The sequence below is a fragment of the Drosophila grimshawi genome, unplaced genomic scaffold (genome assembly GCF_018153295.1).
Source record: "Drosophila grimshawi isolate 15287-2541.00 unplaced genomic scaffold, ASM1815329v1 contig_44, whole genome shotgun sequence".
NCBI classification, from domain to species: Eukaryota; Metazoa; Arthropoda; class Insecta; order Diptera; family Drosophilidae; genus Drosophila; species Drosophila grimshawi.
This window is the reverse complement of record NW_025063240.1, coordinates 15,178,857-15,206,484: the sequence shown is the minus strand read 5'-3', so window position 1 is coordinate 15,206,484 and position 27,628 is coordinate 15,178,857. Positions and strand designations below refer to the sequence as shown.

General features: G+C 41.9%; 1 protein-coding gene across 1 annotated transcript; it reads right to left on the bottom strand.

Moving 5' to 3' along the window:
• Window positions 1–325: 325 nt before the first annotated feature.
• LOC6557577 (bifunctional heparan sulfate N-deacetylase/N-sulfotransferase) lies at window positions 326–22,640 on the bottom strand. The gene is made up of 6 exons (XM_043215378.1): window positions 22,615–22,640; window positions 21,931–22,572; window positions 14,621–14,830; window positions 2,986–4,870; window positions 1,750–2,102; window positions 326–647 (listed from the first exon to the last, which is right to left on the bottom strand). Exons 1-6 carry the CDS (start codon window positions 22,638–22,640, stop codon window positions 545–547), a joined length of 3,219 nt encoding a protein of 1,072 aa, XP_043071313.1. The 3' UTR covers window positions 326–544.
• Window positions 22,641–27,628: the final 4,988 nt, after the last annotated feature.

Below are 27,628 nucleotides of genomic sequence, written 5' to 3'. Positions count from 1 at the left end.
TTATTTACACAATATTATCCTCACACACACACAGACACACGCATGCACACGTTAGTTAACCGTTTTTGTATTCAGCTGACAACTGCAGCGACATCATTAAACAGCTGCAACAACAAAAAGAACAACAACAAAAACCACAAACAAATAAGATTTATGCATGTTCAAAGCTGCTAATTATGTTCAAATGTGTGTGTTTTCCTCTTTTCAATTTCATTTTTGCTTCGGCTTTTGCTTTTGTTCCATTGCCATTTAACTGTGCATGTTAACGTTGACGTTGACGCTGACGCTGACGTCGCTGCCTGCTGCTGTCATTTATTCTGTTGCTGCTGCTGCTGCTGCTGCCAGTTGCACTGCTTGCTTTACTGCTTGGCATAGTTTGAGGTGCTGTTGTTGTCGCTGTCGCTGTCAACGTCGCTGCTGCTGTCGCCGCCAATTGCAGGCAATACATTTGTTTCCTGAGTTTCGCACGTAATTTGCGATATTTGCTGTTGCCGATGCCAATCCCAATGCCAATTCCAATGGCTACGCCCCCAAACAGCTGCTATCACGTGCCCGTTGACAAATCATCCTTGAGCCATTGCGGTATTGGACGCGAGCCGAGCTTCTTCAGCAGCTTCACCAGCGCCGTATTGTGATTCATATAATATCTGCAAGAGCGAGAGAGAGAGAGAGAGAGAGAGAGAGAGAGAGAGAAATAAGTTTGGTTATGTTGAAAATGAATATGAAATTCAAATTTGACATTTGCGTTTTGAAGGGTTTCATTCAAATTGGCTTCGGCTGCTTTGCTTTCGATTGAATGCGTCTGAAAATTGCACATTTCGTATGAAATTCTGGTAAATATTTGTGTGAGCAAACTCTAGCAGCCTTTTACTTATTTTAACTTGTTAATTATAGCTCTTTTTGCTCTGCTACCTTTATTAGAAACACTCTTAATGCCTATTAGTGCTTCTCGTTAAATTATTGTTTAATTTTTAATTAAGCAAAACTGTTCACTTTTTGAAAGATGCTTGAGTGGTTTATTGCTGCATCCTCTTGCAGCAGCATAATAAACTTGCCTAAGCTGCTTCCAACTGTGGCAGCAGCCGTTGCTAGCATCAAGTTGCTTTTCATATTTGCTGGTCCATATTCATACGCATATCACCCGCATCCTCCGCCCCCAACCATCCGCAACTGTTCATTTCGATGTCTAATAAAACAGGCTCGTTTAACTCGAAATGTAAAACGGGGCTGACTGACTACTACTACTACTAACCGACGCAACTGACAGCTGCCAGCCCCACCCTATTTCCATATCCATATATATTTTTTTTCCATTCCCATTCGAAAATCGTAGTACAGCAAAGTGCACTTGCCACGGCCACAAAATGCCACACGATGCCAAGCAACCACCCACCCACCACAAGCCTGCCTGCCTGCCTGCCCGCTTCTCTCCAGTCTCTACCCCTTGTTGTAGCTCAAATTCAGCACAATTCACACAACTATTCTATCTGCCGTGTGGCACACAAACACATACACACACCCACACAGACACACACTTGTGTGTTCATTAATCCTTCACTCAAAGCATCGTTCCGTTGTCGACGTCGTCATCTGTCTGTCGCCCCAAAACCAACCCAAATCACTCATACGACCCGTTTTTTTCTTTCATTTTCTTTTTTTTCTTCTTTTGAGTTGGATGGATTTGGATTTTGGTGCTGTTGTTTCTGTTGCTGTATTTTTTGTGTCTGTCGTGGCAGTAGTTTTACTTACCGCTGCAACAGCTTGGCACTGCGCTCATCCATTTGAGGATATTGTCGCCCCTTGGACTTGCCGAGGCATTTATTGCGCTTCTCGCTGACAGCCTGACAGTAGAAGCCCTTCTTCACATCGTAGCGAAGGTGATTCGAATAGTCGAGCAGTGGTTGGATTTTCAGGAAGCGCTGCAGCTCGTTCATCACATCGATGGGATTCAGCCGCAATTGGTCGCCATCGATGATATGCAGCTGCTGGGCTGGATAGTAAGCCAGCCAGTGCTCCAAATGCTGTGCATATTTACCCGGATTCAAGCACCTATTCCTCAAATCCTTCAATGCACGCGGCGCCGAATCGCTAGCCGTGATGACCTATGCGAATGGAAACAAAAAATGAATAAAACAAACACACAAATGTCAAAAGTTAGAGAAACACACCAGAAACGAATCCAATCTACATTTGAAAAGTTGCGTCGAGTCTGCGGAGCTTAAAAGCATGATTTGGGGCACAAAGAACAACGAGACAAACACGTGTTCAGCTGCAGGTGCAACTAAATATGCTGCAATTTGGCATTGAGCTAAATGCACAATGAATGCAATTTTGAAAAAAGAAAAGGAATCTGTATGCAAATCGATGCATCGACAAGTTGTTTATTAAAGGCTCACCACTTGCTGCCACAAGTGTGGATTGGGGGTGTGGGGGGTGTGGTGGTGGCATGCAATTCAAAATGTGCTTTCATTTTTGCAATTGCTGCATGGAATGAATGCCGTCAACAGCAACCAGTTTTAAGAGCTATTAAACACAGTACATATATCTGAATGTGGTTGTCAAGTTGATGGATTGAATAATCTGTTTTTTGTTATACTTTTTTGTTTTTTGTCTTTGCTCTAAGTGAATTCGGTTGGATTGGACAGTTCATTAGATTTGTAATTCAGTTGCAGTTGCAGTTGCTGATTGACTAATGAATTGAACACAAATTGTGCCAAAAGCATAGATAACAATTCTCGACAAACTGTTTAAAGTTGGCAATAAGTGTGAATGGAAAATACGAGTAATTCCAAGTAAAGCTTGAATAAAATGGGATTATGTTTGGATTCGTAGAAAGTCTAGAAAGCTTAAGCAAAAATCAGATTATTATTAAATTTCGCACAGCAACAGATAGACAGAGGAACACGACACATATCGACTCGACTGATCAAGAATATATATACTTTATACTTCTAAACCGATAACAGTTTAGCACATTTCACTCACCTGATAGAAACTGTAGTTGTTGGCAATGACATCGCCATGAGCGCGCTGATGCTGATACCAGGAATAGGCACGCTTCGCTGGCGATATCAGTATGGTGACGATTTTGGCATGGGGGAGCAGGGCATGAGCCCGCTTTGGCACCGCCTCGCCATCGAAATAGGTGGCGCTCTTCTCGAACATGTAGCGCGGGGAGCCCACTGTGGTTGGCATCGGGGAGCTGGTGTTGGGCAGCGTGTCCGCTGGAAAGAAGTCCATGTACCAGTCGAGGCCACGATAGTAGTTGTTGCCATTGAAGAACTGCACCTCCTCGAAGGTGTCGGGACTGGGAATATTGCTGGCAATGCTGCCGTGCATGGAGAGGAATGTGTAGAGGGCGGTGGTGCCCGTTTTCTGTGGCCCGATCACCAGGAATTTGGGCAGAGAGTCACAGTTCTTGTTCTTGGACCAGATCTTCCTGTGACGCAGATCGTCACAGGGATTGCCCCAGACGGGATCAACCTCCTCAGGATGTAGGCGAAAGTACATTTCGGCCAATTGAATGGGCGGTGCGGAGGCCAGCTTCAGATTGGTCCAGCACTGCAGGAACTTGATGACCGATTGGAATGTGTACAGCGCCAGGCGATCGGAGCCATAGTTGGACATGTGCGTCATAAATATGTTGATGGGATTATAGACGATAGTCTGGAACAGTTCGCCGCCCTGTATCGACTCATCCAGTTTGTCCCGTCCGCCCGGATAGCGATCTATATACATCGTATGGGTAAATAGGCCACATGTCTGCCTGGGCAGTACCATAATGTTCCGATGGATGAAGCCATGACGCAGGCGTGCGGGTCGCAAATGTGGATACTCCTCCGTCGAGGTGACCTTCACGTTCCACACCTGCTTCCAGGCAAGATACAGCAGCTCATGGGCCGGATAGACACCCGAGTGATGCGGCGATATGGAATACCCCGAATTGGTGGGTATATTATGCTCCTTGGCGAAGGCAAAATTTAGCTGCATCTCGGCGGTGAGCATGGTGAGATTGTCGTACAGATGCGGCTGCTGGTGCTTCCACATGTGCGAGAACCAGTTGAACTCCTGCACATTCTGCAGCAGAAAATCATCGCCCAGATTCTCCTCGCGAGTGCCATGGTGATAATACTTGCCGGAGAAGCCCAAATTGAAACGGAAACCGGGCACCATGCCGGCAATAATCTTCTGTGTGGCAATCAGAGCACGCACATCGTCCGGCCGCAGGCGCGTGCTCTTCTCACCCACAAAGATGTCGTCAATGTCCACCAGGATCATGCGCTCCAAACTGAGACTCAGCTGACCATGACTGAGATAGCTGAGCGCATCCAGAAAGACCAAACGATGCAACCAAAAGCGCAGACTGCTGCCAAACAACACACGCTGTATGCCATCCAGTTGACCCCGATCCTGAAGCACTGTGGTCAGTGGCAGCTGCACCTGGCCCACACTATCCGCTGGATACTCCTGCGTGTTGCGCTGTGCCCACTCCACCGGCTCATAGGTGCTGTGATTGTGCTGGAATACGGCCCAATCATCGCCGGGCAAGGCACCCCAAGCCGTTTCCCCGGCACGCGTCAGTCGCAGCACCGACGAGCCGGGATTGAGACTGGCATCTCGCAGTCGCAGATTGGTGTGCACGAAGAGCGGAAAGTCGCGCAGCTGGGCACCGACAAGGGTCTCCTCGCTGGGACTGACAAAGCCCACAATGCCCACGGAGTACTCGCGACAGTATTTGTCCAGCAGTTCACGATTCCACTTGTCCATATTGAGGTACTTGTCCAGATTCTCAAAGACAATTACGCCATAGCGACCCTTGTCCAGATTTGTCAGCACCGGCAAACTTTTGCCAGCTACTTCGATTTTGTATCTGCAAATGGCAAAAGACAAGTTCAAGTTTTAGATAACAGCAAAAATGCTTGATAAACTTGAGATGCACAAATGTATGTCTCTGAGTGTGTGTGTGTGTGTGTGAGTGTGTGTGTGTATACAGCAAACTAACATGACAATCAGAAGTGAGAGAAAGGGAAACTCAATCTGCTGGAATTTGTTGGATCAACTCTGTCAGAAGCTGTCAAAAGCAGGGACGCCATAGAAGGTTGCCCAGCTGTGCTTCAAGACTGACTCCAATACAAAGACAAGAGATGGAGATGGAAAGGGAAAGGGAGAGAGAAAGTGTAAAATGTTGCCAGTCAGTGTTGCCTTTGACACCAGCTGTCAAAAGCTGTTTGCTACTGCACGCAACCCGCAGAGCGGCAATCAAGTCGCATTTGAGCCATGAATATGTGAATATGTGAAAGTGTCTGTTTGAAACTCCACAAAAGCAAATAAAAATACATAGAATATATATTACAAGCAAATCGATCAGCAAAATAAATAATAAAATGTTTGTAAGTGCTGTACATCTAAATAAATATTCCAAGCATCATAATCGATTAAGTACTTTGGGCAAATATTTGCATTGATTTCAAGGCATTCACAAAAATTATATTCATAAATATTGCACTCATTCACAATAATTCTCAATTACTGGTATACCCTAAGAAAAGATGAACACATTTCGAATTTATTTAGAACTCTGTAAGATATAATATGTAATGTGCCTTGACATCAATAGCAAAAAAATAGAAGTTATTCATTTATTGTGCAAGTATTGTCTGGCTTGCTTGCAGGGTATCTGCCAGTCGCTCACTTGTTTTAGTTCATTGGCATTTACATATTGCATTGAATGGAGAAAAAAAAACTCAACAATAATTGCATTGCACATTTTCGGCAAACAACCGACAGACATAAAATAAATATACAAATAATGTGAATTTTCAATTTTATTATTTATCCACCTGTATCCTCTTTATGTGTCACATGCGACCTGGCTAAAACCGCCACATTTGGTCAATGTGCTGATCTGCAATTCCACGTAAAATCCCAAATGCATTCCCAAACCCGTCTGCTTAATTTGGCTCTGGGCCACGTTTTGGTTTTGCGTACATATTAAAATATTTCCAGTGATATGGAAATTCCAATTGATTGAATAGCTCTTTGTGTGTGTGTGTGTGTAGTTGATACTTTTTAGTCCTGGTTATGGTATACCTGGCCAGAGCTGAACAAGCCAGCTATCTAAAGCTTAACCTGTATTCTATATGCCACAGCTTGATTTCACCTTAAAGCTAAACAGCCGTCTACCAAAAAAAAAAGTGAAGAGCTAAAAAACTTGGCCACTTTATGGAATATGCGAAACCACGTAAAAATCCCAGTAAAACCGTAAAAACATATCGACTGAAGGGTTAGGGGCACAGCGAATGGGGAATGACGGTGATGGCTGACATTGCTTGAAACCCGCTGCGGGTTCATGTTGTAAACATTTTTTGTTCTGAATTCTCAAAAAAAAATTTGTGTATTATTTTTTTTTTTTTTTGGTTTATTGCTTGTATTTTATTTGGGCGAGCGCATTCGGCGAAGCATATTAAAATATTTGCAGGTGGCCCGATGTTCGATGTGCGCGACTCTGCATAAAAAGTCATAAGGCGAAACATTTTATGCTCATCTATATGTATATGCTTCTGTGGGTGGCTGTGTGGTTGGCTCTGCGTGTGGGTGTGACACATTATTGATAGTTTTTACGTACGATGGGCTTAACGAAAAAAAAAAAAGAAGTAAGGGATAAAAAAAAAGAAGAGCGGAATGACTTCTCTCCACCACCCGTAGAGTAAACTATATTTGACTGGATTGGGGAGGGATGGGAGCTGGAGGTGAGTCTGGTGGTACTGTCGGTTATGGCTGAATGAAAAATGCGAACAGCGCTGACATACTGCATGCATTGCATATTTTATGGCGCGTCAACACGAGACCATGTGTCACATGGCAAAGGAACCCAGCCGGACCGGAGCTCATCGGCAGATTCACCGTTCAAAACGGGGCGTTTGTCCAACGGGATATTGAAAAATCACACGCTGAGCGCTCGCCACGCAAAGAAAAATAATGAAAAATTAACTGAAGCGCGCCGGGATTCGGATAGACCCAAATAGAAATACACTAGATGAATGCACCGACGACATAATCAATTTATATTGCTATACAGGGTTAAACGTAAATTAACTTCTATAATAAATTGAATATGGAGCACATATTCGCATGGGTTGCTCTTAATAGGTACTCCATAAATTAAATGGAATTACCATATTGAGCGAGAGTATATCGATAAATGTTTATATGTTGCTTTATTTCAGCTTATAAATATTTATCAAAACTCTATCGAAAGCACAGAATGAATTAATTATTGCATTGCACGATATTTTACCATTTAAAATTGTCTGGCACATAATTATATAGTCCTCCACAACAAGTATGAAAGCTTAATGAAAATATTCAACAATTTCTTCTATTTACATTTTCATTGACTCTCTCTCTCTCTCTCTGTCATGTTACTAACTTAATTACAAACTCATTGGTGTCCTTTTTATTAGAGTATTAAAAATATTTTGCTTGCATGCTTTTAAGGTGGTGGCACTTTAAACGTTGCCTCGTTAGCCAGCACCAGCAACATTAATTAAAACGTTTTATTAACAGTAAATGTTTGTTTAATTAACTATAAAATGACACTTGCCGTTAGCTGTCTCTGTATCTCCCTCTCTCTCTCTCTCTATATATATATCTCTCTCTATCGCTTTCTGTTTATGCTTCTCGCACTCTGCTTATCTTACACTCTTTTTTTTTTTTTGGGTGTGTTAAAACTTGAAATTTAATTGCCTGACGAGATAAACTGAACAGGCAAAGAAACAGAGCGAAAGAGAGAGAGTCAGAGACCGGATATGAATGTGAAAAAGAGACAAGCTGAGAAGATTTCAGAATGTGTTGGAACTTAATTTACAGGCCCGCAGCGGATTTGTTTTAAAAACCCATTAACGAGTATTACTTGCAAGTAAATAAATGTTGTGTTTTTTTTTGAAGCAAATGTGTATGTGTTTGTGTGTGTGTGTGTCTGTTTGTGTGTGCGTGTCGTGTGTGCTGTGCTGTGGAGCTCCCGCTCATTTGTTTGCATTTGTACGAGGCGTTAAATTATCCTCAGGATGCACGTAAACCGGCAAATGCCGTCATGAGCTGCTTGTTTGTTGTTCGCTGCTGTTGTTGTTCCAGTTGTTGCAGCAGTTATTTTCTGTTGTAGGTGTTGAACGTGTCACCTTCCTGCATACAACATTACCCCATTGCCATGCCCATGCCCCAACGCTACCTCTGCCCCTGTCTCTGTCTGCAGTTCACAGTCTCGCTCGCTGACTGTCGCTTATGCAGCGCATTAAATGAGCTTAGTTTTAGTTGACTTCCCACTGCCACTTTGGCTTACACTTTCTAGCCAACTGAGTGTCCCGCCCCATGGCCACAACTTCACAACCGCCCAGCTTCCCTGACCCCCTCCCCTCGATCTCTGTCTCCCAGTTTCGTTCCATTCATGTTGTAATTTCATTAGAGCGCTTTAGGGGCAAAGCTTCAGTTTGTTTGGCATCTTCGTTGGCTTGCCGCCTTGTTGATATTTGCGTCAGGAAATTAAGCTGCAGGGCTTGAGATGGAGAACGTTCTCGCTAATCGAAAAATCCGCAATATTTACTTTAGCTGACACAATGTCGTATCCTTAGCATAATGTCCTTGATGACTTTTCTTGCCACCAGCTTCAATGTGGCCAACGCAGCAGATTTGATCTTTGCCGCATAAACTGGTGCATCAAAAGCCTCAAATGCTGCCCATGAAACTTTGGCCCAAAAGTTCAGCTGATTAGCTGCGAGAAATGTCGCAATTAGCTTGAATATTTTGGCATAGTTCTTGGGAATATAGCGTAGTTCGAGCAACTTTGCTAATTGTCCGCACACACTTTTGGGGGTCACACGACACGTGTTGCAAATAGTTGTGAACACATCTGGCAGCTGCTGAGCCGCACAACTTTAACCTCAATAAATGTACCAAGCGAACATCAGCCAATTTCAACACGTAGCCGCAGGGGAAATCGATATAAATATGGTATTCAACTTTCGATAGGCTTCATTTTCATTTCAAGAAAGATACAATTGGGCATTGATTGCCTGATAAATACAAAAATGTGTGCGAGTTGCATCTCAAATAAAAAATCAATGCCGCTTTTATGTATAGTATTTGTCTCAATTATTTGTTGAAATGGCCAAGCAACAAACAAATCCTAATTAATTCTTGTAATTAAGCAATTTATAAGGCGCGAATGGAAACGCAGTAATGTCCGACAATTAGTATATTTTTGCTGGCGCACTGTTTGCCTATAAAACCAAAAATCAATGGCAACTTTTGTGTGTAGCCAGGTAAATGCCGTTTCACCTTTAAGCCACATTGTAGCCTTAGCTCGTAGCACGAATTAAGACATTTTGGCTATTAACATGGTATACAATTTCCCCCCTTTTGTTATTAAGCTTGGTTAATCAGTTCCTATTCCTGCTCACCCGCAATGCACTCCTTCCTTGCCACGTTTTATCCGTGGCAACTTTGCTGGCAATCTATATGTCATAAATAAAAGTAGACCCCCAAAGGCAGCTACATTTACTTTTGCCCAGGACACTAAACAATGTGAAAATTATACAACAAATGGCCATTATATGGGGATCGGCTGGTTTGGGGCGGCGTCTCGTCGCCTTCACATTTATATACATACACGGGAGAGAGTTGAAGAAGGAGCGCAGCCAGTCGTGGGCAATAAATGAGTTTAAACTAGAAAATTTATTATACGCGGCAAAACTACTTAAGTGAACGGCAGAACCCAAAGCATACATAGCAGTTAGGCAAGAAGGCAGGCAGGCAGGCAGGCAAGGCTGGCTGTCAGGCAAGCAGAAAGTCAGCCAGGACACGCAAAGGCAATGTCCTGGCATTGTGGCATCCCTAGGTTCGAGCTAGAGTCGCGACTTTGTGACTTCCCCACAGCGCCGCCTGCTTGGGCCAATATAATCACACAAGTCAAGGACGTGGGCGTGGGCAACTGGCGGGGCATAGGTAGAGGTATATAGAGGGGTTGAGTGGGGCAGACTGCCTGCTGCTTGAGTAATTCAATAAAATAACCAATTTGTTGAAAAATAACAACAAGCGGCAACAGCGCACAAAAGTCAGCCCAGCCAACTTGTCACACCGAACAAGGATGGGGCAAGGGTTCGCAGTCAACAAGGATGAGGCAACAATCTGAGAATAGCTGCGACAGCAACACAAGCTGCAGCAACAGTGGCAGTAGCAGCCAATGATGCTCCAACACGTACCGAGCACTAGAGCAAAAATATTTTTTATTTATACGACACACACACACACACACACACACAGACATATATATACATAAGTATGTGTGCACTGTATGGACTATATTGTATAGCCATATTTGCTAGAGTCGACCTTTAGCGCTACATTGTCGTTGCCACTGCGACATGCCACAGTGGAATAGAATGTACTTTTAGATAGCTGTCAATTTATTTATATATCAATATTATTAGTGATTGACTCAACGCTTTAAAGGCTGTGTGTGCTCACCTTATACTGAGTATAGTTTTCCAGATATAGAATAGATATTAATAAATAAATATTTTACAATTAATTGAACCAGAAACTTATTAAAAGGTTAGTCGAGCTTTTCTTCCACCCATCTACTTAGGCAGTTTGCTGGATTTGAAAAATAGAATCTGCTGTGCCACGGTGCCATAAAATGTGGCAGGTTAACTCCATTGACTTGTGAAATATTGAAAATAAAAATTTTCCGCGACATTATTAAAGTAAACATTGGCGCAAAAGGGTGTGATTATGACGAGCCAAGGAGTTCTGGCAGCTGCCATCGCGAAAGAAAGCCAGGATGAAGACAAGAGCAGGAAGGAAGGGGAGGCAGTAGCTGCCAGGCAGGCAACACAGCAGTCTGCAGACCAAGTCGCGTGTTGTTGCCATGGCAAGCATCCAATTGTGGTGGCTGTTTATGGCGTTTGCCATGTGTCTGTAAATTGACGTCAGCGCATAGAAGAAGCTACGGGGATGCGGTGTTGTAGGTGTAGTAGTTGTTATTGTTGTTTTTGGCTACTCCTGCTCCAGCTCCAGCTGCTGCTGCTGCTTTTCGCCATTTCGCGTTTTAAAAGTTTTAGGGGCTCCCAGTGGCGCAATCAGCGCCAAAACGGAACCCCAACCAAAGCATGAGCGAAGGTTGCCAGCGCCACAAAGCATGCTATTTTATTCAGACTAGGACACACACACACAAACACACACACACGTGCATGAGTGAGTGTGTGGGTGGGTGTGGCAAGAGCATGCAGCCCAATGATAACAAGGCTGCTGATGACTTCCGTGTGCTAAGTTGGCTGACTCCCGCTGCTGTTGCTACTGCTGCCGTTCCGGCTGCCGTTTGCCAGCTGAGTTGGCGCCAGCTGATTCGGCTCGGTTCGACTCACTGACTGATTTTATTAGCACTCCAGTACAAAGCCAAATCAAAAATTGAAAATAAGGTTAAGTAGCTATTACCCGCATAATGCGGAGTCAGCGTGTGGCATGCCAGCACTAGTAGACGCGGGCGTGGCTATGCCAATTTAATAAACGCACAACGACGACGCCTCTGTGTGTGTGTGTGTGTGTTTTTTTTTTATTCTATTTTGTTTTGTACTCTGGTATCGCGTAATTACGTTGGAAATTCCATTAGAATTTCACGGCGCATTAGATGCCAACATTGACAGCAGCAGCGGCAGCCAACTTGGCGTGTTAATTCTTTTTGGGCAACTTAAAGACCGGACAAAATGGTGGAGCCGAGGCTGCGTTATAGCCGGCCAAAGCCGACCTTTCGGGCGTAAAAACTTTGCAAAAGTTTTGCATACTTTTTGCAGCTGGCAGCCATTTTGCTGGGGGCAAAATGCCATTTGTCTGCGCTGCTCAAGCACAAAATTGCGTGGCATGAGGCAATGTCAGAGACAGAGAGAGAGAGAAAGAGAGAAGGAGAGACAGAAAGAGAGAGAAAATGGGCATAGTCGGGCAAAAGTTGGCAATCAATCAATTGAGTCAACATCAGGTTTTTGGCCAACAGCTAATTGAAGCAGTATGTAGAGAGACAGAGCGAGAGAGAGAGAGAAAGAGAGAGACAATGAGAGAAAGAGTTAGAGCTGGCAACTCTCGTAGGTAGATTCTAGCTCATATAAAAGTTACATCTATTGTATGACACACACACACACTCACACACACACACACACGCTTGATATTCAGCAAGTGAATTTTTCATGGCTAATTGAGTGGCAACTTGGGCGCAATTTGCTGGCAGCAGCGACACGCGTATGTGCAGCATAAATAATTGATAATTAAGTGGAGTCAATGCAGCACCTGCGCATAAAATATGACAATGCAGTCTGCGTTTGGACACAGCTCTGATTTCAGGCTGTTTCAGTAATGCATATACAACATACCACAGCCACTTCAGACAAATACACCACACACACACACAGCACACACACAGAGAGAGATACACTGAAGCCATCAACTATAATGAGATGGTAATGTTAATGAAATTTGTTAGCTGCTTTAGCAAAGTTTTGCTGGCAAGTCGTGGCATGTACTTGGCTCTGCAAGTCAAGTCAAGTGCTCTAATGAAGTCATTGATAAGCGCACAACAAGGCACACACACACACACACACACCACACACACACATACACACATAGACGTATGTAGTAGCACACACATGAGCGCACTGATTAGCTTTTGAAGCATCGAGTCAGTTGCATATATTCTGTTACAATGACAATGGTTGAGACAGAGATGGCGAGACATTTGTGTGGCGCAACTCCGCTTTTGCACCCTTCGACGCCCACACAACTAACTAACTGAGTGACTTTGTCTGTGACTCTAGCTATTTGTACTTGAAATCTCATTAGAGTTGAAGCACTTGCCTGACAGCTGCAGAGCAAGAAAAGCAACAGCAACAGCAGCAGCAGCAGCATGCAGCAGAATCGGCACATTCCCATCCTTGCTAGTTTGGCATAACGACGAAAATTTAATTATATAACACAAAGCAAAGCTCGAGCTGGGTTCACAGTGCCCAAGTATCCAAGAGCACCGAAAACATCAACAAGAGCCAACGGCAAATTGAAAATTCTTTTGGCCTTTTGACTTTTGTAACCTCCTTCCGGCCACAAGGAATCCAGTCAAAGCGGGCAATAAGATCAGCTACAATTTAGCTTACCTAGTTTTACCTTATAACCGCAATTTGCACACGTGCCCTTAATTTCTCATGTTCAACTGGAGAGTGTGAACGTAACGAAGAAAAAAAACATATGTGTACTGTATAAAAATAAAATAAAATGTTATTGAAAAGTTGGTAAAGAAACCTGACGCTATCCGCCACACCTTTCATCCTCTTCAACTGCCATCGATGTGGTTGTTGCTGCTGCTGCTGCTGATGCTGCCCACTCGTGTTTTATAATTGCGGTTTTGCAGGAGGCTGCATCCTGCGGTCATTGTGGCCAGGATACACAAAGCATGCCATGGCAAAAGAATTGCTTTTTGTGCCTGTCAGGCAAAAGGCAGCCAGCGCACAAGTGTGAGTAACTACAAAGGGGAGTAAGCGAACGGGGATGCTGAATGGTGATGGCGATGACCATGGGAATGACGATGGAGATGGGGCTGCTGAGTGTCATAATTGGAATAATGGTGCAGAACGAAGCTTACATGCTCTGAACAATGGGATTACAAATAGTTAAGCTTCACTTCTCCTTTTGACAGTGTCCAAACAGAAGTAATCACACATAATCACAGCTTGCTCAACATGCCAAGCTTATTATAACAACGGTTTCAGCTCAGTTTGTTGAAATACGATTAATTAGAAAAGTAACCGAATGCTTTTCAAAGTAATTTATATGAATTCATGTCGGACTTGCATAAGAAATGCTCTTTAAAATATGCAGTTCATATTTTAAATTGGGTTTCTGCAATAAAATTAGGATTAAAAGCAATTGAAAATTGGAATTTTGAAAGCACTTTATATGCGAGAGAAACACTCAAGCCATAAACAATGATTTTAAGATAAAATCTAGCTCAAATGCCTCCCTCGGATAGAGTATAAAATATTAGGCTAGCACCACTGATGCAGGTAAAATGTGAAGATAGAAAAAGAGGATGCTAAGAGTGGCGCTGGCGGCGGGTGAAGAACACTCGACCACAAAAGCATAAGTTGCCAATTAAACTGGAATCCTTAGCTTGCTGCAGCTCGCCAGTCGCCAGTCGCCAACAGACAGCAGACGGTCAGAGAGCTGCATTAATTTCATAACCTGCCTTTTTATGGCCAGCTGCCCAAATTGGGTCAACATTGACAATAGCCAGAGCGGGAGACAGACAGAGGGTGAGAGAGAGACAGCGAGACGGGGGGGAGGAAGCGAGTGAGCTGATATATATGGCAGCTTGGCTGGCTGGTTGGCTGACTGGCATCCTGCCCCAACAAGGACAGCCGCTTGGGCAACTTGGCACTTGGCTGCATTCACAATTCATTTCTGGTGTCGGTTACGCTGGCACTTCCGTTTGCAGTTACTTTGCGCGTAATAATTGCATCGTTGCCTTTTGCAATTATGCAAATTTGTCGGATATAATTGTCTATGGTTCCTCTTTAAGGCAACTTACTTGATTCGATTGTATACGAGCAGCTCGGCAATGTCCCGCCCCAGACCCGAATACGTTGTCTCCACAAAAACCAGCACCTTGGGATCGATGCGTAGACGCGCCTCCGACCGATGATCTGGTGCTGGCGATGCATCCCTTATGTGTTTCCCAGCTGCGTTCATCATACGACAGTTGACAATGGGCGCCGGATGCGTATCGCGCTGTATGAGGCTGTAAAAGAAAGTCAGTAATGTGAGTAATTGAGTTATCCTGAGAAGTATGCTATACATAAATGCGTTCAGCTTAAACATGAAATAGCTGGAAAAGTATGAGATTTATTAAAGTCAAATTTAAATTACTCCAAGATGAAATATATGTTGAATGCCTCAAGCTACAAGGGAAAACTAAGAATTTCCACAACATTTACTTGCAAATATAAGCCAAAGGCTGCCACACACACATTATGTGGCGATAAGGAAGAAAAAAAGAAATAAACCCATTGAAAAGCATAAGACAAACTTCGCGGCATTCAGTTCTTGTATTTACTGAGGCAAGGAATCGGCAAAATATGCCACAACCGCAAACGTAAGAAGCCGCAACAGCAGAAGCAGCAGCAGCAGCAGCAACGGCATGAACAAGACACAAATAATTTGTGCCACGTTGCTCTTGCAGGCAGTCAGCCAAATTGAAAGCCGCAGCAACGTTGCGTATGCGCAATATGCAAAACTGCGACAAAGAAACAAAAGCAGCTGCTGCTGCTGCTGTTGCTGTTGCTACTGCTGCTGCCAATACAATGAGCCAAGCCAGCAATGTTACTGTTGTTACTCCTTTTGTTGTTCTTGGCTGCTGCAGCTGTTGTTGTTCTTGTAGCGGCTGCTGTTGTGTCATATCGTTCATATCTTCATTTGCATTGTTTTCGCTGCGTTGTTCGCTTTGTGGTACCAATGCGGCTCATTAGCAAGCCAGCAACAACAGCAACAACAACGGCAACAACAGCAAACTGCCATCTGAGTTGAGTTGTCAGTAGTTAAGTAAGATAAAGTACGAGTGTAGGCGAAACTTTACTCATTCGGCAAAAAGTTTTCTACTCTCTAACTAACTCATAGTTCAAGCCTTGCCTCACCTTTGACCTGTACAACTTTTCCTTTCACGATTTTAAGCCATTTTGTCGACCGGTAAACTATTTTATAATGTATATGGGGACTTGTGCAATTTTCTCATATCCTGCAACCTGCCTCCAATTCATTTACGAGGTGCAGCCACCACAACAACAACAACAACAACCAACTAAAACATGTGCTGAAGCCCCTTTAAGCCCGTTTCAAGTAACAATGCCCAAAAATTAACAAAAACCTAATAGGCCAAGCGTACAAATGCAATGTAAAGGCTTTTGGTCCAGTATCCTTTCTGGCCAACAGGCTCGCTTTTCATAGCTCCTGTCCGCCTGCCTGCCTCCGCCCTCCTTCTTGATGCAATGAAAAATGTAAATACTTTTAGCATGCTGCAAAGTGGAAGGACAAACCGAAACTGGCATAAACAACAGGGATGGCCCCATTGCAGGACCTCAACTGGCAAAACTTTGGCGCTGCCAAAACAAAATATTTAGATTGCAAACACACCCAGAAATACCCACACCCACACATACGCAAACACACACTTATAGAGTGAACAAATATAAGAGTCTCCCACACGAAATAATCGACCAAAACTTTTATTTTTCGGAAATACCCTGTAATCCTTGAATATCTACATTTGGAACACAAGTCGTTTTAGAAGCTATAAATCAAGCAAAGCATTTTCCAAATGCCCGAGGGATATGCGACTATAACCGATATCAGTTTCACTAAACTTTTGTCCAAGTTGGCATGAAAAAACAAAAACATCTATTGGATTTGTGGTATAAGCTTTGAGTACTTAATCATGTTGCTTGTTTAAACAGCAAATCTTTTGCCTTCGATGAAAAATACACATACAAGTTTAGCTTTAAAGCTTAATTTAATTTCTTTATTAATATATTTAATACTGTTAAAAACTTATTTGTGATTTTAAGTTGCATACAGTTTTTTGAGGTTGCTCTTTAAATTTCAGCATTCAAGTTGTATTCACTTAATACCACTTTTAAATCTCTTCAGCTGAAATATTTCAGTAGTGTATGCAAGTTTTGCAGGGCAATCCAGATGCTAGCTAATATGTAAAATCAAAAACTCATGCTACTTTTTACTTGTTAAGCGCTTTTTGTCTGTGGGCTCTCTTTCATTTGCCTCGAGCAGCAAACAACGATGATGAAGAAATTGTAGTTGTTGTTGTTGCAAACAGGCTTGTTTGCATTCCGTGCAACATTTGCGTGGCATGCCAGAAGGCAAGGCGAGGCAAGCAACAGACAGCCCAAACAGTCGGCGCTCAACCTGGCCTGTATTTTGAGACGTTGTTGGTGTACTCGCTGATTTATTTGTGCACAGCACAAAATTTCCGTTTCCGTTTCCATCTTTGGCCGTGTGCTATTTGTAGTAGGAGGAGGTTGTGAGTTGTTTGGGTGTGGTCTTTTCGTATTTTGTGCCGCATAAATTAGGCAACAAAAAGTGATTTTATGCATTTGCGACGTGTTATATATGCGGGCGTGCAACAAACTTGCCCAGAAGCGCCAAACACGCAAATGTTGCACTGTCAACGAAGGAGTTGCTGCAGCTACAACAACAACTGGCGGCCACAATCATCGTGGCCAAAGCTTATTAGTCAAGTCGAAGACGCTATGCGGGCAACTTTTATTGAAATCCGTGATCGCATAAAACCACACACACTCCTCCTACTCAGGGACTCACAGTTCAGTAACAGTTTATGTAGCTAGCCTAGGGCATAATAGAAAAACCGCCCGCAACCTGCCCCCCGCCCAATTGGGAATGGGCGGCACGCTCCAACAATAAATCGTATGTAAGAATTTGTAATAAATTTGCAAAGCAGCAAATGCAGCAGCCACAAAGTGCGACGCAGACAACGGAGCGCATACGTAATGCAGCTGGGATAACGTAGCATACCAAAAATAATAAAAAAAAAAAAGTACTACATGGATTTGTGGTGCCATCGCTATCAAGGAATACGCTGGGCTAGAAAAAAAAAAAAACTAAAATATAACAAAAGCAAAGGCAGCGAGGCAAATGCAAAATAGCAAACGAAAGACAATGCGAGTCAGTTGCTTAAATTGAAAAGCGCGCGAAGACACAGAAAAGTATTACCAAAGTTCTTGGGGGATTTAAAAGGCAAATAGTTTGTATCTCGGACACATTTTAAATAGAAATGGCTAAAAATAACTAAAAAGCTATTAAAGATACATCTAGCTTTAGCTAAAATTTAATGCAAAATTTTGGCTTATGTCCATCGGCCAGGATACAAATAATACTCCATATATCAGCAAGAGACTTTAAGTGTGCTTTTTTTTTGTCGCATAAATTAAAATGCAATGTGCTGAAGCGCTCTGCTCGGGCCATATTATAGTACGCAATAAAAGGAAATTGCCGCCACTTAAGCACAATGAGAATCACAAAGAAAGCCGCAGCTCAAGCACTTGATTAATCTGAAATAAAAAACAAAAAAAAAAAGCGTTTGCGGTGCAGATGCTACCAATTTTATTGGCATTCGCCATTCGCTTGCTACGACAACATCCACAGAGATGGGTAAAAAAAGAAAATGTTAATTAAATAAATCAAGCAAACCAAGTTCAATGGGATTGCAGCGGAAATGAGAGGGAAAATCCCAGCAGAGGCCTGTGCTGGCTGTGTGGCAAGTTGTGCAGACCAAATGAACTGTGAACGCGTCCAGTGGAGAGAAATGGCCGACTGCGTGACGACGACAGTGTGAACGGCGCACAGGATGTGTCAGGATATGCAAAGGGCATGCCTGCACGTGCAGCAGCATCGGCATCAGCAGCTGTACAGGTACCAGCAGCATCAGCGGCACCAACAAGACCTGCGTCTGTTTGTTTGTTTGTAATTACATTTAAAGCAAATAAATGTAATTATTTATTGCAGTTGGGCGCCAGTTGACACGCGTTTCAACCACTGGACCAGCACTTTGGCGCTCTGGCTCAATGAAAGTTATTCAGGAAGCGCTTCGGACAGCGATGCAGATGTTTGCTGTTGTTGCTTTTACCTGGCGGCATCAGGCATATAATCACATTTTCAAAATTATAAATAATGCATTATTGAGAGCCTGGCGGCAATTGTTATTTATAATCGCATTTTCAATTTAAATGTTTAGTCAATTAATGCACGCAATGTGAATAGCATGACGTATACATCATGTTGCGCACTCAACACGCAGTCACATACAGCACAAATATTTGCTCAGTGCACAGAAATGGTAAAGTAATTTATGTGTTCATTATCGAGTAAGGCAGACGCGCATTTAGTGTTTCAGTTAGTTAATGTTATAAGCGCTGACATGCAACGTGCCCCCTTAGGCCCAGCACTCTTGTATGCTGCAAAAACTCAAACATCAAATTGCATTTATCGCCCACAACACGCAAAGCAAATAACGCATTCAACTTAATAAACAAACATCCATAATAAATGTGCAGGCGATAAATATGAAAATATAATTTATAAGAATTTAGATCAGTTGCAAGATTGCAACTTTTATAATCAATTTTATTATGCTTAAATAAATATCAAATGAGCTGTTATGGTAATAAATGAAATATGTAATATAAAGTCAGCGTAGGCGCATATAAAGCGACATAACGATTTTGACATTTTTGTCGTGTTTATTGCATGTTTAGCATTACATATCAATTATTGCAGCCTGTCAGACGATGTTGTATGTCTATGTGTGTGCGTGAGTGTGTGTGTGTTGTTGTTGTTGTGTTAGTGCGAGTTCGTGTTATGACTGCATGCAAATCACGTTGCTTTGCATTTTGGCAAAATACATTTTGCACCTACAACGACAGCTGCAACTACAGCAACAACAAATGAATCAAGTAATTGCTGCATATGCGTTTGTGTGTACCACTGTGCGTGTGTGTGTGTGTATCACTGTGCATGTGTGTGTGTACCACTGTGCATGTGTGTGTGTGTACCACTGTGTGTGTGTGTGTGTTTGTGTTAGTGCAAATAATGACAGAGAGCATAAGCAAACACGCACATCAGCAACTGACGGCTGCCTATCGCTGTGTGCTAACCACAAAAGGCAGCAGGTTCATCGAGGCAGAAGAAAGACAGCGGCGTCTGCGTCTGCGTCGGCGTTGACGTCGACAGCGGCTGACACGTCACATGTTTCCGCCTTTAGCACGTAACGGGGCTTATGGACATGGGCAGGACATGCAGGATATACGCACATGCACAGAACAGCAGAGAAAGAGCGAGAGACACAGAGAGAGAGAGAGGAGGGACAAGTGTTTGAATTCATTAAAATTCAACAGATTTGACGCACAAGTAATTTGACTTGAACCCCTTAAATTGCCACATCCCATGTGCAGCTGCTGCGCTGCTGTTGTGGTGGTGCTGCTGCTCTGCATACTGTTTTGACTATCTGATGGATGACTGGGAGTTAAATAATTGATGAACTTTGGCCTTGCTAAGCTCGTAAATTAAATTTAAAGTGCACTAGCCAAGTAAATATTTAATAATCAACTTGGCTTTCTGGGCTAAATAAATAAGTTTATTTGGTAACAAGACCGATGAGTTGGCATCCAAAAATCAAGTCAAGGCCTCACCAGCACCTGCTGCTGGCTGCAACTACTGCAGCTCCTCCTGCTGCTGCTTTAGTAACTGATGAAAGTAATCAAAACTTTGTGCGTTATTTGTGCAACTGCAGTCGTGTTGCACTTTGTTGTTACACTAGAAAAGGGGAGAGCTGTGCGGGGCGGGAATCTCGCCTCAAATGTTTGTTAATTAGAATTCCGAGAATACAAGCATATAAAGGGCCGGCAAATGCCACGCCCACCAACTGTGCGAAAAATGCACAAATTAAAATACACAAAGGAAAAATTGACGAAAAAAACTGTGCGCAAAGCAAAAATAAAAAAAAAAAAACTTCTCACATTCCTTATTTGTAGTTACGCGCAAAATTATAGATTATGAGCAATATAAAGTATTTTTATCCGGTACGTGTAATCCCAAAATAACTACGTGCTCCACCCACGCAGGACGCAACTTTTTGGTGCAAGCTAACAAAAGGTGTAAACTTCCGTGTGTCGTGTCTTCGGCAGGTCATTTTGGGGAGCAAACTTTAAAAACAAGTCACAGAAACATCGTCGATGATTTTGCCAAATAAATAAAAGACGAACTAAATAGTCGTAAAACTTTGAAAAGCATTGAATGATACACGCAAGCTGAATTAAACTTCCAGGAAGTTTATAAATAAAACAGTTGAACACATCTTAAGAGACCCAAAAAGCTTTAAAATCTAACCAGATTAGGGGTATGAGCTGAGCAGGGCTGGCCTCAGTTCTCAATAGCTTCGGCTGCAAACCTTTCGAGAAATTACCCAGCTAAAAATAATTTAAAGGAGATTAGACACAAATGTAATCAATAAAGGATGACAGATTTAATACGAATTATTTTATTTCCTGGGCTGTATGAAATTGAAAATTGATACAAAGAGCTCAAGCTGAATTTTATATTTATTGTTCAAGTTTAAATATGAAAGGCCATCAAATATTGTTTTCCCAGCTTTGAAAACGTTTACAAATTGATCTACAGACTGTGTAAAATATTGTACTTTTTAGTTAAATATAATATTTATTTAATATGAATAAATACCTTGGGAACATAAGCTAGTTAAGCTATTCGTCACTTTCATGATTCATAAGCTTAACAGAAATTTGCAGGCAAAAACATAACAAATCCTAGATAAAATCATTACTTAAAGTCGACTTAGTTGCTTAAATTCCTATTTGTTTGAGGGTGACACCCTTATAAAATTGGTGAAGCAATGCCAAGGAATGCATTCATGAATATTTTTGCACAATTTATTTCTTTTGTTGTGCAACAACTTCACGCGACACACAATGCATCATGAACGAAATGGGACAAAAAATATATATAAATAAAGCAACAACAGGAAAGGAGGAAAAAATAAACAGTTCTCAAGCACCCTGCTGTTGTTTGCAACTTGGCTGCACCTGTTAATCAAATGTGCAGCATATTGAAAAAAAAAAAACGTTATGACTTCTTTAAAAAAGCAGAAAATTCCGAGCAAATAAGCAAGAAAAAAAAGAGCGCTGCGAATGAAGCGCATTTACATACGGTGCCACATCCGTAACACCGTGTGGCAGACACGAGCAGACTTTGGGGTTGTGTTTTTTTGTGTATATTTTTAATCACTGTTTGGCTACTCACCCATCGAACACATCGGTGCCCACGTAATGCGTGTAGTAGAAAATGCTAATCACGGTGATGGCAAACAGGGCGAGGACACATCGTCGTACATTGATGCCAATGCAGCGGCGTGCAATTAAATTACAACAATGGCACAGCGAATTAGAAATGGACGAGCTGCCATTTCCATTGCCAGAACTGCTGCTGCCAATGGTCGCTGATGAGGTAGAGTTGAAGTCGTAGTTGCTGCCATTTGTTTTGGCCTTGTACGTGACAATGCCGCTAGCCAAAAACCCGTTGGATGTGTGCTCGAACGGCAGCAGCGGACTGTGGTCTGTGATAATGGTTGTATTTGTTGTTGCAAGCAGGTCGGGGGACGTTGCATGGTCATTGTCGAAATGCTTGCTGAGATGGCCGCAATCGACGAAGCCTGCGTCTCCATCCCCATCCGCATCCACATCCCCATTCGAGTATGCATCAGCATCCGCATTCGCATCCGCATCCCCATCCGTTTGGGTGCCGGTCACGCTCGTCGTGCCCGACTGCATTTGCGGCTGTTTAATGAGTTTTTCATATTTCAGCGATTTGCCTGGCAAGCGATTTGCAATATTGTTGTGTATTGTTGTTGTTGTTGTTGATGTTGTTAATCCAATTGTTGTTGTTGTTGTTGTTGCTGCTGCCGCTGCTGTTGTTGTTGTTCTTGCTGCTGCGGCTGCTGCTGATATTGTCATATTGTTGTTGGACTTCCGCTCGGTGGTGTGCGACTACAAGTTGTCTATATTTATATATATATATATATATATTTAGGTATATATATATGAATATATATGTATGCTTGTGTAAAGATTGCTCTCTAATTGGCAGCGTTACTTTGGGGATATGTGTTATTCGTTAGTTGGAACTATGTCTTTATATATGAAGTCAACACTCGCGTTTTTCTATTTTGTTATGGCACTTGTTACAATTTCTTAGTCGCGAATAAATGTTTTTTCTATAATTTCATTGAGTTTGAATTGTTTAGTGCTCACTATTCAATTCGCCATTTGATATGTTTCCAAATTTTCAAATATTCATTTTGTTGGGCCATTGTGGCTACAAGTGCTGTTCCTGTTGTTGTTGCTGTAGCTGACTGTGTTGACTGCCATTATCAGTTAGATGACAACAGACCCACTTTCAGTTGCTGTACATTATCAGGCATTGACTGGGTCGTCTTATCTGCAATAATTAAATGAAAACACATTGAATAAATAAATAGTAAACAAATAGTAATAACAGTCTTATGGATGTTGCAGCTAATAAATGCTCTTTGGTTTGTTAACTTAAATATGAGAAGTCAAACACACTATATTGTAGAGTATTCATGAGACTATAACTCTATGATTTAATAATTTTATATGTAGCTGGCAAACTTTCAAAACTAATTGATGACTCGTTCAGTTTACATTCTATTGACATTTATGAAAGCTTTGCGAATGTGCCCTTGGGGACAATAAATAACAGTCTACTGCTCTCTATAAGCCCATGATAAGATGTTATTTCATTTGGTTGGCAACTTGAATATAAAAATAAATACAATGCTGATAATTCGGCAATATAAGCCGCAAACATTTGCTCATAGATACAAAATGCGCTCTCTCTATATATGTGTGCGTAAGCTTTGCCATTGACTGCATATGTGGATTACTTTAATTGCAAATGGCTGCGGCTGTCAGCCACATAATGACAACATGCTTTCAGGCGCTTTATGGCCAAGCCAAATGAGTCAATAATGAGGTTTAGATGAGCAACAATATTTGCCAAGCTCTTTTTCTTGTCTACATAAACATTTGTCGACACGTGTGCGCTGGAAAGCAGGCAAGCGTAAAAAGAAAAAAAGGAAAAACATAAGCTTTGCAAAAGATACTTTATTATTTAGCAAGAACAAGAAATAGTTGGTATTTCGGATTGGTGAGTTCAGTTTTATCTATCATATCTTTAATATGCAACTATTTTAAAGCGTTTCCCCGAAGACAGCATTGTGATATACAGACTTGCAAAATATTACTTATACTTTATTAGAAATATTATCCTATCATCGTAATCATATTTCTTCAGCGACAATTATTACTATCTACTGGAGGAAAATGGGCCACAGCTTGCTGATAGATAGTCCGAGAGCGTATTTGACTGTGGTTTAAATTTTCTCGAACAGCTGGGCATCAGAAACCACTTTAGGACACTTGCAATAACTTACACAGATCATTTTTCTAACTCAGCCATAACAGCAATGACGTATAAACAGCATCAGTTATGGGCCGACTAGCAGCAGAATGCTGTTAGACAGGCTAACAACAACGCAGTCTCTGCACATTTTTGGCCTCGTTTGTTGGCTCTCTTACAAATTTATCATTAAAATGTCAGAACTTAAATTGATTCAAAAAGTTTAGCCGGCGTTCGCAAAGGAAGTGTGCAAATGGCTGTCGGTGGCGGTGGGCGACCGCATCGCAACTTCCCTTAGCTATGGGGCAAGCTAGCAATGTCACGACAATGCCATGCTCCGCCCTGCCACTTACCGCAGCCACTCCTACTCCTGCCTTCTGCCTCTTGCTTTTACCACTCGCAGTTGGTTGCATTGTCGCTTAGGCAGAAGTTTGTTTTTTTTTCATTTATTTATTTCTTTCATTTTTTTTTTGGTGGTGCTTGTGCGGCTGCTGTTTGTTTGTGTGGCTGTTTGCTGGCTGCATACTTTAAGGCGCGCTCGAAACTTTGCTTTCTTCGTTAGACAAACTTGTTTAATTTCCTTCTCCTTACCCACTCACCCGCAGCAGCAGCAGCAGCAACAGCAACGACTGATTCGGCCCGCTCGACTGCTTTCGTTTCTGTGGCATAAATACCTTATCTAAACTTTTGCATCAGTTTTTGTTGCTGCTGCTTGTTGTTGTTGCTGATTTGCTTGTCCTACAACTCGATCTTTCTATCTCTGACTCTGTCTGCATTTATATATATATATATTTAAGCTCTTGTATCTTTGTCTCTCTGCAGGTTGCCAGCAATAACAATGCATGTGGCTTGCACTTTTCAATTTGCATCAAATATTTATGCAGGTCTCTATTTTCTTCCCAGTCACTCACACTATTGTAATGGTCATGTATATTCTGGCTAATAACACATGTCTCTAAAGTTTCACGTTGAGTTATTTCTGTTTGCTAGCTTTCAATTTGCTTGCACCGACAAAAATTCATTTTCTGGCATTTCTGTTTATACCGATGTTTATACGTATGTATGCATTTATACGGCATCGTGTTTCTCCTAAATAGCATGGGGACTGGGGCAGCAACAGCAGGAGATAGGTGTATGCACGGCCATTAAACAATTTGCTGAGCATGTTGAAAACTTAATGCCACAAACTTCGCGCCTGGCTCTTTAAGACCCCAGACCTCATCGCAGCTTCACATGGCATCCAAGTTTTGTTCTTGGCCTTTTTCCGCTACTGTTAATGGTTTTGAAAACTATTTATTTTACGATACATTTTGTTTACATTGTTTGAGTTCTGCTGGGGCATCGTTTACGGTGCTCACTCACTCGCTCTCTATCCCCGTCGCACTCGGCAATTTGCCACCCAACACCCTGGGGCACACCCTCAGCATATTTCTCTAAATTGCATCGAGGCGTGTTGCTGACGGTGCAACAACAACTACAATAGCAGCTGATGCTGGAGCTCTACCATTACGTAGAAACAATTATATACGTTTAAATTTGATTAAGAATCAGATTACAATGTATTTACTTTAAATTATTATTTCAAAAAGACCAACTACATTGTGTGTTAAGTTCGGAACGCATTAATTACCAATCATCAATAAGGCCTACTATAAAGAAAATGTTTTTAATTTAAATATTTATTATTCCCAATATATATCATCTTTCAACCCTACCCATAAAAGTTAAATAATTTTTATAAATATTTATCCAGAGAAAGATTGCATAATATTTCCAACTTAATGAGAGTGACCCACAAAACAAAAAAAAAAAAGAAGACTTTACAAAAACAAAAGAAAAATCGATTATACCCCATGTGTAGAAGTGTATAAACAACAATTGCAGCAATAACAACATTGAAGTGTGCCCCAGAGATGCCTAGTAACCTACACGCCCCCCACGGCCACCCTCATCATTCTTTGTTGTTGTTGTCTATATTTTTTTTGGATTTTACTGGTGTTTTTTTTCTGTTGGTTGCCCATTTATCAGTCAGCATTTGTTGTTCTTGTTATTGTTTTTTAGTTGTTGTATGCTTTGTTATGTGATGTTTGTTTGTCTGGCCCTTTGTCTTTTTTGTTAGCTTTTCGCGCGTTCGCGTCACGAGCTGCCAAACCCACTGAATGAACATATATATATATAGATAAATATATATATATATATATATATATATAAATATATATAGTAGATGCCAGTCCCAGAGAGCCGCCTGTCAGGCCAGACATATTGATAATCGTTTTCAATTTGTGTTGTTTTTGTTGCTGCTGCCACGGCAACAACAACAAACAAAAGTGGGGAAAAATGGGTAAACGGGAAAACAATCAATTGTCTATAGTAAATTGAATGCAGCACCAACATTTTCCGAGAGTTATTTTGCCCCCTTTCCCCCCACTCCAATGACTTGCACAAATCATTTAACCTAACCCACTGACGCCCAAGCGAGCGACTCATTGGCCAGACGAGTGTCTGGACTGGTGTGTCCCCCAAACCATTTGACTGATGAATGTGTCTTGAGCATTATGCACTATTTGCCACACATATGCCATGCACTGTTGATTCCCCGGAATCCGAGAATCTATTTTGTCTTTTACTTTGCGTAGGCGTCGGCTGCAGGCGGCTGCGGCGGAATTTTCCCATGTTGCACGATTCGGAGTCAATGTTGCCTCTATAAACAATTTGTGTGCATCTAATGAGTTTTCACACTTTAACGCCTGCGTCTGTCTTCTCTTTAAGACTTGCGGGGTCTTTCTAATGCCCCCCTATTTGCTTTTTGTGTGTTTGTCTCTCATCTTTTATGTTGTCATAAATCAATTGGACTGACATCGATCGCTGCATGTGCTGAGGTTTGTCTACATTTATATTAGAACTCAAAGTTCGTGGGCGGCTACCAGGTGATTGAGTTTCTGTTTGGAATAATTTCCGAGGAGCACAAGTTTTCAATTATTGTCAGATAGCTCATGGGAAAACTCTTTCTGATAATTTAAAGTTATTTCAAACATTTATCCATATCAGAAAACCGAAACTCTTCATGTGAAGCAAAGATAAGATTAGAAGCCCCTCTCTGAAGTTTTCTCCTGAGTATTTTGCTTTTAAGCATTATTATTGCACATTTCCAGCTAATCAGCATTAAGAAGTCTCTATAAAAGTTTTGTGAACTCCAATTTGGAACAATTACAAGCACATTAGAAAATTTCTGTGGCAATTAGAAATTACATATCTCCAAAAACATTTCGTGTTTGGGAGTTGCTCGACAATTCCCTAGATGCATGCAATACGAAGTGTTTTTTAAAGTGTTTTACAAAGTGTGTCTGAATGGCTGCTGCTGTTGTTGTTGTTGTTGTTGTTGTTGTTGAAACTGCCTGAACTTTTCTATAGATGAGACACATATCACTTAAGAGATGTCACACTGGCATTTATTCCTGCTGTTGCTGTCAATTACACGCTGCGACTTTATAATGGAATGGCTGAATACTTGTGCTGTGGT